The sequence below is a fragment of the Sus scrofa genome, chromosome 8 (assembly GCF_054392235.1).
Source record: "Sus scrofa isolate SSC_HxYL_T2T_F1_AM1 chromosome 8, Sscrofa_HxYL_maternal_Yorkshire_Landrace_v2.0, whole genome shotgun sequence".
Classification (NCBI taxonomy): Eukaryota; Metazoa; Chordata; class Mammalia; order Artiodactyla; family Suidae; genus Sus; species Sus scrofa.
In genome coordinates this window covers 139094702-139106821 of record NC_139390.1, presented here as the reverse complement: position 1 = coordinate 139106821, position 12120 = coordinate 139094702, and the positions used below count along the sequence as shown (strand labels likewise).

At 38.7% G+C, this 12120-nt stretch overlaps 1 protein-coding gene across 38 annotated transcripts in view; it reads right to left on the bottom strand.

Annotated features, from left to right (window-relative positions):
• Positions 1-12120, bottom strand: part of MAPK10 (mitogen-activated protein kinase 10) — a 454812-nt gene that overhangs the window by 72650 nt on the left and 370042 nt on the right. For all 38 annotated transcript variants that reach the window (XM_084973649.1, XM_084973669.1, XM_084973666.1 and 35 more), the window contains 4 exons: positions 8287-8416; positions 2366-2424; positions 1131-1269; positions 260-425 (listed from right to left, as the gene is read on the bottom strand). In XM_084973649.1, the coding sequence (XP_084829775.1) occupies positions 260-425; positions 1131-1269; positions 2366-2424; positions 8287-8416 (494 nt within the window). The remainder of the gene's footprint in view (positions 1-259; positions 426-1130; positions 1270-2365; positions 2425-8286; positions 8417-12120) is intronic.

Genomic DNA, 12120 nt, shown 5'->3' with positions numbered 1-12120 from the left:
CTAATCAGTATCCACTTGACTCTTTAATCAGACTCCACTTACAATTCTTTTGAGCTATAACATTTCAGTGTTCTTCTAGCATAGCTTATTTCTCAGAAACATCCTTCATATTTTTAATATGTGATTCTTCCTAGCAGTAAAAACCTCTGAACATGAAAGCTGGCAGCCCCATTTAACGCTTCACATACATGAGAATGGTACCCTTGGCCATCTAACACATCTTCACAGTTTCTTGGCTGCTACTCAGAAGCATCCTTACCATTTTCCTTGTAGCCCATTCCTAGAATGACCTCGGGGGCCCTGTAATAACGTGTCACCACATAAGGAGTCATCATGAAGCTTGTGCCTGCTGTCCTGGCCAGGCCAAAGTCCAGGATTTTCAGTGTACAATCAGACTTGACTACAATGTTACTTGGTTTTAAGTCCTGATAATAGGAACAAGAGAAGAAGTTAAGAGCCAGAATAAAATGGAACACATGATTTCCAGCTACTCAATCAACATGACCATCTTGCAGCAGCAGTGATGCTCACCCCTTGACCGTAGAGCCCTATTAAAGAGCACTGCCCCCGAGAAGTTTACAATCAGTTTTTGGACTTTTTGTTTTAATGTCCTCAGAAACTTTTTAAAAACCAGAATAGAATTGTAACATTTCTGCAATTTAGCCTCATCTAGGGAAGAGGTTTTAGAAAGAAAAAAACCCCATCATTTACTGTCATCTGTTAGGTTTCTCTATATGGCAACATAAATCTCTCAGCTTGTATTTCATTTCTAGGCCTTACAGGAGAGCAGATCAGGGCAGCTGTCTTTATGGGACCAGAAACAGAGAGTGGAGATGAACTGTCTTGTTTCAGCTGCACATATGACCTCTGCCAATCACGGGGCTAGAAAACAAGAGGCTTCTCAGAAGCTGACTCTCCTTCAGCTGAAACCAACTGTTAAACAAAATCAACTAGAGTGTGCTGAAGTTTCCTCCTACGCGTTAGTGGCCTGTGTGCTAACTCTACAGTAAGATCAATGAGGAAGCACCTGACATTTAACCAGGATCCCCTACACACAGAAAATAATCAGCAGGTGCTCTTCCTCTTCTTCACAATCATCTTAAGTATAATTCTGTAGTACGCAGTCTTACCCTGTGAATAATCCCAGCAGAGTGAAGGTGCTTGATGCCACATAACATTTGGTATAGCAGGTAAGACATTCGCTCATGGTCTAACTCCATCTGAATCACCTGACACAAGTTGGCATCCATCAGTTCCATCACTAAGTAACTGCAAGGTAGATCCACGTTGTTTTAGTTCCAAATCACAAGACCTGCGAAGTCCCTCGAACAAACCAGAAACCTCTCCCAAATCTGTGAGTCTTCCTAACTTCCTAGCTCAAACTCTGACTGGACTAAGAACATGAAAAACTTCCAAGGACTGCAGGCGTGTTAGCCGTAGTAACTTGACTACAAGGATGCTAACAGAAGTACCAATTATGGGTAGTTCCCACTTTGGCTCAATGGAAACAAATCAGACTAGTAACCGTGAGGTTGTGGGATCAATTCCTGACCTCGCTCAGCAAGTTAAGATCTGGATTTGCCATGAGCCGTAATGTAGGTCACAGATGCGGCTTGGATCCTACCTTGCTGTGGCTGTGGCTTAGGCCAGCAGCTGTATGTAGCTCGATTCGACCCCTAGCTGGGGAACCTCCATACATTTATTAGTGTGTAGCTCCTGTTTGTATATTTTCTACCTTCGTCTTGTTCTCACTTTACCCTGAATTCTCTGAACTCTTTCCCAGATACTATGATTGCAAATAAGAAAAAAATTCAGACTAGCATCTTCCATTAAATGCAGTGTGTCTGTGTTAAACAAGACAGTGTGTGAGGACTCATTTCTTCACCTCTGCTTATTGTCACTATGTTTCGAGTAGGGCTTTTTGCTGCTGTTGTTGTTGTTTGTTTTTTGCACGAAATCAAAAGCATCAAAAATAAAGAAATAAAGATTACAGGTGATTTTTTTTTTTATCATGCCCATCATTAACACTTCTCCAAGTGAACTAACTCATTCTAGAAAGCTCATCAACAAATTAAAAATAATTTTAAAATACAGACTAGGTAAGAAACCTTCCCTGATTCTGTCTGAACCAAGAACATAGTACAAAAAATACAAGGAGCCAGAAGGCCACAAAGTAGCAGAAGCATCTCTCCGGAAGTAACACCAGAAACAGAACCTTCCATCCTATCGCTGGGGCCCTTTCAGTTGTTGCCAGTCCTTACCTCCCTCTGATCTTTAAAGGGATTTCATTCATTTTATTTTTGCCAATATCACGAGTTATTTGGAAGCTATGCTCCCCTCTTCCTTCATGAGTTTTATTACTTACACATCTTGAAACTCCTCCAGCGTCTTCTGGGGTGTGAAGACATTTAATAAACTAATAATCTGGGGAAGGGACAGTGGAAGGGACAGAAGAAGGTAAGAAAGAAAAAGAAAGAAAATTAATTATTTTAAAAGTATAATTAAACAAGTATTTCTCCCAACTCAAAGTCACTTGCCAGTGCTATGATGGAAATACAAAAGTCAGAAAACGTTTCTAGAACTGTCTCACAGAACATTAAAAAAAGGTACTCAGAAAGGACATGCGATCTGTCTTCAGGTTAAAATGCAATTACAAAGCTCAAATTCGGAGGCAGGAAAAAAAAAGAGTCAGAGAAGATATATAATTGTTATACTGCTTTAGTGTGTGGTTCTCCTTGGTAAAGATAGGATTGAAATGTAAATAAAGAAAAAAGACAAAAAGCCTTGTAAGAAAAGTAAGGCAGTATGAAATGCCCAGCAAGACTTGGCAAGGCTACGTCTTCCTCCGAGGGAACAAGGCAGTGGTCTAAGGGAGGTATTCTAAGCAAACGGTTTTTTTGTGCTGTTACTTTAATTTCTTTTGCTTCTATTTCACACTCGAATTATGTAAACTAAAACTCCAATTGTATGTGTGGGGAAAGGTATATCTTGAATGATATCAATGAAGAATTTAATGGAAAATATATTTGAAAAGTTATCAAAATGCTTCTCATACCAAGTGAAGTAAGCCAGAAAGAGAAAGACAAATATCATATCCTATCACTTATATATGGAATCTAAAATGTGGCACAAATGAACCTATCTATAGAAAAGAAACAAACTCATGGACATGGAAGACAGACTTGTGGTTGCCAACGGGCAGGGGGAGGGAGCGACGTGGACTGGGAATTTGGGGTTAGTAGATGCAAACTATTACATCTGGAGTAGAGAAGCAATGAGAGCCCTGCTGTGTATAGCACGGGGAACCATACCCACTCATTTGTGATGGAACATGATGGAAGATAATTAGAGAAAAAGAATGTGTATATATGTATGACTGGGTCACTTTGCTGAACAGCAGAAATTGACAGAACACTGTAAATCAACTATAATAAAAATGTAAAAAATGCAAAAAAATAAAATAAAATTTTAAAAAAGTTACCAAAATTTGTTTCTTAAACTTTTCTGTGTCCTGCTTTAGTTGTTTTATATATTAGGTAGTAAAGAAGTTTACCTTCTAGCATAAGTAAATTTTAAAAAGAAAAAACCTTTTTTATGCAAATACATTGCACACATAAATAATTCAAAATTTTCTTTCAGCTCAATATTCTATACTAAAGTGCCTCTGGGAAACAAAAATAAAAAATATAGATAACAATCTCTATTCATAGGATAGATGCAACCATTTCTCAAAAACAAATTTAAGATTTACAGATCTTTAAAACATGAACTAATAAATTTCAGTAAAGTTCATAAATGGTACAGAAACAGGAACTAATAAAAAAAAAAAGACCAATTTTCAGCATCTGAGAAATGCAATGAATTCTAGGGAATGCTTTATGCTTTTAGCAGTTTGAAATTACTGAGAAAAAAATCACGATACCATCTAATACTTATGTGTGTTTGTGAGTGTGTGTGTGTATACATGGCAATTACTATATCATATCAAAAAACCCAAGATTAAACTTAAAAGTTTCTGCACAGCAAAGGAAACCATAAACAAAACAAAAAGACAATCCACAGAATGGGAGAGAATATTTGCAAATGAAGCAATTGACATGGGATTAATCTCCAAAATTTATAAGCACCTCCTGCAGCTCAATACCAAAAAAATAACCCTGTCTGAAAATGTGCAGAGGATTTGAACAATTTTCCAAATAAGACATATAGATGGCCAAAAAACATATGAAAAGATGTTCACCATCACTAATTATTAGAGAAATGCAAATCAAAACCACTGTGAGGTATTACCTCATAATGGCCAGAACTGCCATCATCAAAAGTCTACAAACAATAAATACTTGAGAGGGTGTGGATAAAAGAGAACCCTATTACACTGTTGGTGGGAATGTAAATTGGTGCAATCACTGTGGGAAACAGCATGGAGATTCCTCAGAAAACTAAAAATAGATTACCATTTGATCCAGCAATTCCACTTCTAGGCATCTATCCAGAGAAAACCATGACTCAAAAAGAAACATACATTCCAATGTTCATTGCAGCACTATATACAATAGACAAGACATGGAAGCAACGTCCATTGACAGAGGAGTAGATAAAAGAAGATGTGGTACATATACACAATGGAATATTACTCAGCCATTAAAAGGAAAGAAATAATAGCATTTGCAGCAACATGGATGGACCTAAAAATTATCATGCTAAGTGAAGTCAGTGAGACAGTGAGACACCCATCATACACCATCACTGACATGTGGGATCTCAAAAAAGGACACAATGAACCTCTTTGCAGAACAGATACTGACTCACAAACTTTGAAAAACTTATGGTTTCCAAAGAAGACAGGTTGGGGGGTAAGAAGAATGGGCTGGGGGTTTGGGATGGAAGTGCTATAAAATTGGATTGTGATGATTGTTGTACAACTATAAATGTAATAAAATTCATTGAGTAATTTAAAAAAAATAATATTATCTCTTCTGAAGTAACCTTGCAATATGGAACATATACATAGAAATAAAATTGCTTCAAAATATTTTAAAATATGTGATTAAACTATTTTTTTATTCTGTATACTTAGTTATGGTATGAGTTGAAAACGTCTACAGCTCTCATTGGACCACACATGGTGAACCTGTTTGTATAGTACTTCCTCAGTCTTGGAAAGTAATTCATTTTGATATTTGTTCAAACAAAAACATCAGAGACTGTGTGTAGGACACACACACACACAAACACACACACCACGAACAACCCTTAAAAATGGAACAATGCTAATCCAGATTACCTGGTGAGTAATCTAGGTAATCAAAATTAATCTGGAAAATAGAACTACAATTTTAAATAAATCAGGGTTTATTATTTTAAAAGGTAAATTTCCCACTATATAGTCTAATATTTCCTTTTATTATGCCCTTGTTTTATTACCTTCATCATCTTTGATTTTCCCTTTGAGGATTTCTACTCTTTTTTTGGTCCTTATAAATCCTAGTTCCTACTAATAACCAATTTAAAATCTTATTTTTGCTTTTTTTATTATTATTATTTTTTAATTTTTTTCCCTCTGTACAGCATGGGGATCAAGTTATGCTTACATGTATACATTTTTCCCCCACCCTTTGTTCTGTTGCAATATGAGTATCTAGACATAGCTCTCAATGCTACTCAGCAGGATCTCCTTGTAGATCTATTCTAAGTTGTGTCTGATAACCCCAAGCTCCCGATCCCTCCCACTCCCTCCCTCTCCTGTCAGGCAGCCACAAGTCTATTCTCCAAGTCCATGATTTTCTTTTCTGTGGAGATATTCATTTGTGCTGGATAATAGATTCCAGTTATAAGTGATATCATATGGTATTTGTCTTTGTCTTTCTGACTCATTTCACTCAGTATGAGAGTCTCTAGTTTCATCCATGTTGCTGCAAATGGCATGATGTCATTCTTTTTTCTGGCTGGGTAGTATTCCATTGTGTATATACACCACATCTTCCTAATCCAATCCTCTGTTGATGGACATTTGGGTTGTTTCCATGTCGTGGCTATCGTGAATAGTGCTGCAATGAACATGCGGGTGCATGTGTCTCTTTTAAAAAATCTTATTTTTAGAAACATATCATCACAGGTATTTGCATTTCAGTTCAACAGTTTCCAGGCAGGAATCTTATTCAGTTCCTTTTCATCCCAGCATCTTAAAATGCACAGCTGTGAATCAATGTGTCTCATGGCCCAACAATCATACCAGCTATCACTTCCTAGAACTGTGTTCATTTCCTAAATGGATTGTCTTCTCTATTATTAAAAATTTAATAGGGGGATTGCTTCACTCTTTTACTCTGCTTTCCATAGCATTAGCATAGTTTTGAATTCTGACTGTTTTTACTTAGTATTACAAGAACGAATGTGAAACTTACATTTGGTTGTAAGTGAACTTCTTCTCTGTTAACAAATTCCAGAAATTTATTTCCATAGACTTATATACATGCATGCATACAAACGTGTATGTACACACGGAAAAGGGTAGCAGGAAGGGTGCCATTTACAAATTATCATTTCAATTTGGAAATCCTTTTTAGGTATAAATGTGAACCCCCATATTCCAGTCAAGGATGGGGAGTATTACTCCCTCAAACTGGCCAAGTAAGTGGGGATTTCTTCACAAATGTATTTAGTGCATTATAGGGGATACAAGGGGGATTACGGAAATATAAATATATGAAAACAAGAACTGTCAAAACGTCCCAACAGTTGCTTCAATGCTTGTAACCATCCATCTTCCATTTTTTGCCTATGGTCGTTATCGTCCTCCGTTACCATAAAGACAGATTGCACTGGTCCTGGGGTTTATCTCTCTCCTGCCCTTACTGAACATACTGAAAGAATACACTGCTTTAGCAGAAAGATTCTGCTTAGGAATCATCCTGCTTATCCTTTCTCCTTTCCTTTCTACAAGTATCATGTTCCTTACATGGCCAATTAGAGATGAGCGCACACTTCATACAATTTCTCTTTCTGGGTAAGGCTCAGCCTGTTTAAAAGACTAACCAGAATTTTTTATCTTCCTTCCTTGCTTTGTTTTAGTTGACAGCGTGTATTGCTGTCTGGCATCCCAGACACTGACCTGCCTGTCCTGTGGACCGCCTTTCTCTCCCCAGTAGAACATGAGCATCACATGAACAGGGATTTGTCTCCCTTACTTTCACTGCTGCATCTTAGCAGCTGGAGCAGCTAAGTCTACACCTGGCACATGTTATACACTTAACAAGTATCTGTCAAATGAACTGAACCAAAAGCACTGGAGTAGAGTAATGGAGGAAAAAAGGAACGCTGTCACTGGGCCTAAATCCACGTATTTGTATTTCAAATATCTTTCAACTAAACACTCCAACATTTGCTTCTACTTAGAGCCACTGATAGATGGTTAGCCTTATGACAATCCACTTGTTTATAAAACTGATAATTTCATATATTCTGTGATTTCCAGACTCAAGAAAAACTAGAGGGAGTTATTATTATGGTTTTATAATAATAACACATCGTTAAATGTATATAGGTAGTAAATTTTATGGACTATACTTATAATAATTTACTCTAATTGTCTTTTTAAAATGAGAATTATCTCCCATTTATTCTTACGGAAAAGAATGGAAGTGCAGAGAGAACCCCAGAGGTCTTCGCCAGTGGTTGGGGAGGATCACCCTCTGAGGGGAGGAAAGCTCGGTGACGCTGTCCCTGCTGAGTCCCAATGAGAAATGTACTTGACAAGACTGTTCTGAAGTGTTTTGCAAATACGTCCCTGTGCACTTGCCCAACCCCACAGAAAGCAAGATGCCAAAGCACAGTGTGTACCCAGAACAGTCAGAGGCCACTGCCAGACCACAGCTAAAAGAAAGAGGAGCTAAAAATCTTCACTCATTAATAATTAAATTTAAATTATAAAGAAATAAAGCACATTTTTCTGAGATATTTTTGAGTTTTGTTTTTGTTTGTTTTATTTTGGAAAAGCACGAAGCTCTCTGGTTAATTTAAAGTAGATAACCAAATACTGCCAATTTCTTAACAGGGAAAATATCTATCAGATTCGTCACCTCCACACCATATGGTTTTCACAGGATTTTTAAGCAGAGAGCTACCATGAGGACAATGAAAGCAAATGTAGCATATGGACAGGATAAACAATCTTGAGAGGCAGCAATTGCAAAGTAAAGAAAGCCTTTCTTACTCAAGCTGGCATACGGATTTTCCTGCCCCAATCTCACCTCCTCCCACTGCCAGAGAGTTAAAGTAAAAACTCACGTTTTTATGGTTCACACATTTCATGAGGACCAGCTCCCGGTAAGCTCTCTTGGCATGAGTTTGGTTCTGAAAGGGTCTGCTGAGCTTCTTAATGGCCACATTTCTGTCAAGAACAGCGTCATAGGCAGCACTGCAGAGACCCAAGAGCAATGCAACATTAAGAACAAGGAACCCTAAGAACTCCTGCCTACAGAACTGTAAACATGGATGAGGAAAATACAAGTTTAGACTCTGACTCAAATACCTGTTCCTCAAGTCATGTAGCAATCAAGCCGTAAATAAAGACAGAAGAGTGACTAGCATGGCAACAATCTACTTGCTAGGAAGAGAAAAAGCATCTTGCCCAGAAAATGGCATACGACTGCATCAGTGAGTAGGGGACCCAAGTAGAAAGAAAAAAGCTCAACCTTCTCATGAACCATGTGACTGCGGAAAGTCATTTAATCTCTCTGGGCTTACATTTCTCATCTATTAATACCTGATAGTTGCCTGTAAAACTATCATTCTTTGCTTATTTTAGGTGGACATTCATTCTTTCCCCAGTCATAGGAACCAGTTTTTAAGGAGTGACATTAACTGCCATGTATGCTCAGGTGGGCTGATGCTCAAAGTACACCTGTTAACAATAACCAAGCTTGACATAAGGACTGTGATCAGAGAGGATTTCAGAAGCATAGACAACTACATTTAAACACAAAGACGGAAATGAATGCTACTAAGAAGCTTCCAAACTATTTGAGAATGATAATGTACCATGCTTGGAAAAGCAATCAATACAGGGTATTGTTTCTCCCACATTCAGAATACAGGGGTCTGGGGAGCAAATGAGGAAGTGAGTCTCTTCTTGCTATTATACCAAATGAACCATTAACAATTTTTCCCATCCCTGAAAATTTGGTTGTGTTGGCTTTTGTCTTAGGTGCCACGAAGGAAGGTAGCAAACCAGTATCCTATTGATCTACTGAATTGGAAATGACATTTACCATTTAGGGCTCTGGCCACTAAACTAAAAGATAAAGAAAGGGATTGCCATATTGCAAGATAATGATACTCACAGGATGAGACTGGACAAAGTCTTAGATTTCGTCTTGTCCATGCCTCCAATGAATACTTATTCCTCTCCCAAATATCTCCATCAAATTTTGATCAGTCTCTGCTTGAACATTTTCAAAAACCTGGGCCCCTTTATATCATAATCTGTTGTTGGACAGCTCTGAGAGTTAGAAATGTCATCATTCGAATAAACAGAGTTGTTTCTTTGTTATTTCTATTGACTACTGTCAGCCCTGTCTCCCAGAGCAACTCAAAATAAAGTGTTCCCTTTCCATTATGATAGACCCACAATGCGTGAAATCCATTTAAGAACCTTATACAATGTCTGGTCTACTCCATAAGCACTCAGTAAATACTAAATAACTCCTAGCTTCTCTTATTTTGCACCTAAGTCTTTTCTTTCTTAAGCTAAATATCACCAGCATCCTACCACCATTTGTCAGAGTATGATTTCAAGTCCTATTACCATCTGGTCAGTGTCCTCTGAATGTATTCCCGGCTGTCGATATCCTCTGAAAATGATGTGGTTACTCCCAGCATGGAGTATCAGTGAAGACAAGGGAAAGGCTATCAGCGCCTTCATTCACTCACCTGCTCATCCATTCTGTTGACACAGGTAATACAGCTAAGTCTGTCCCAGTTTCTTTGATAAATACATCACACACGACTAACTCACAGGGAGCCTACTTTAATTAAAAATACTATCTTTTTAAAAAAGAATGCTGCTGTTCAACTCTGTATGTCAGCATTGGTACTTCTGCTCTTGTGTTTGTTCTTATTAACCTGCCAATGGCAGCACGAGAAAAAGAAAGAGTCAAATGGCCTACATTTAATAGAGAGTGTACAGGAACAACAGTGAATTTGGAAATACAGGAATTAAACTCGCTTTCTGAAGTCAGGAAACTGTATCAGAAGGAAATTGATCAGAACGGTCACCTTAAAGAGAAAGACTAAATTTAAGCAAAACCACTTTAGGTGAGTCCTTACAAGATATAAGGAAGGAACAGCATGTTTGTCGCAGCACTATTCACCATAGCCAAGACATGGAGACCACCCAAATGTCCATCGACAGACGACTGGATTAGGAAGACGTGGTATATATGCTCAATGGACCATTACTCAGCCACAAAGGAGAACAAAATAATGCCATTTGCAGCAACATGGATGGAACTAGAGACTCTTATACGAAGTAAAGTAAGTCAGAAAGAGAAAGACAAATACCATATGATACCACTTATATCTCGAATCTAAGATACAGCACAAATGAACCTACCTACAGAAAAGAAACAAACTAGCTCTGCAGCTGACCCAAAGTGGAGCTCTGACCGTTACACTTTCCGGCATCAGTTTCCTTGTACTTAAAAGCAGCGATGGCAACAACGTGACAAGATTGCCGTAGGGAGCCAGTGGGAAGGAATGTACCTACAGTGCCTCACCTAGAGGGAGCACTCCATAAACCGGGACTGTTACTATTTTTAAACTCCATGCCCTTACTGGAATCATTGTGAAATGCAGGGCAGGGTTTAAAAAAATTCCTTTTTTAAAATATTTTTATGTGCTACAATTGGACATGTATCTACTAGTCAGCAATTTTTAACCTTTCTACTAATTACAAACCCATTCAACTATACACACTATCTTGACTACACTTCACGAGTTTGTTCCATGATATAAAATTCTGGGGCAAAAGGTTTGTTAAAATTCAGATACGTTACAGCCATACTGTCCCAACTCTACTGCTTAAATAGGCTACCCGGTGTGATTTGGGTTTTTTTGTTTGTTTTCTTGTTTGTTTCCATTTTTTTAATTGCTAAATGAATTTATCACATCTGCAGTTGTATAATGATCATCACAATCCAATTTCGGTGTGATTTGTTTTTAATGAACCCTGTATTTCCGGTGATCACATCCTTCCTTGATGACACACAGGCTATCTTTTCTAACCAACACTGCAACCAATCAGTGTCAAGTGCAGCAGGTATTCCGTATAACCTCTCTCTTCCTCTAAAGAGATACCAACATTTTCCTATCTACAGTTGTATGGAATGCTGTGGTTTGGTTCACTCAACTTCCGTTTACTCCCTTGTATCACACTTCCCTTCACTGAAGACTTGAAAGACACACATGCAATTCCAAGACGCCTCTGCAGCTAGGACTTAGGGCCCTGGATTCCACTTCGGTCCTGCCGTGCAGATGCAGCCAGGAGAGATCTGTGAGGCCAAAGTGAGGGCGCTCATCTTTAACACTTCTTGGCTGGCAGGCAAAGTCTCATGAGAATGTTAGTGTGTCTTCTGAAGCAGTGCCCCATGTCATTCTCCAGATTCCTAGGTGAGAAGAGGGTGTGAAGCAGAGGCAGCAGGGGTCTCAGATTCCAGAGCCCAGTCCCCAGCACAATGGGGGAGTGATGATGGCCGTAACGAGTGAACAGTTCCAGCTCTGTGATTCCCAAAGCTTGATTTCAGCCGTGCATTCTGAAAGTTTGGTTTTTCTAGGATGCTCTCAGAGGCTGGAGCTTCCCTGGTGATCGAGCTCTCTCATGTCTGGGCCTCATTCCAGGAGGCCCCGACTAGAGCCCACTTCTCCAGGGCTTCCAGCGACCCTGCTAGTACTTAGCACTTTCCCGTATTAAGTCTTTGCCTACTTAGGATGTTTCTGTCTCCTGTGATGAACCCTGGCTGACACTGTGATCTTCCTTGTTTTCTGTAATTCCTCAGTGATTACTGGCAGCAGCTTAGCAAATTCATCTGCAAATTGGAATCCATCACTGGTGCTGCATAGTCA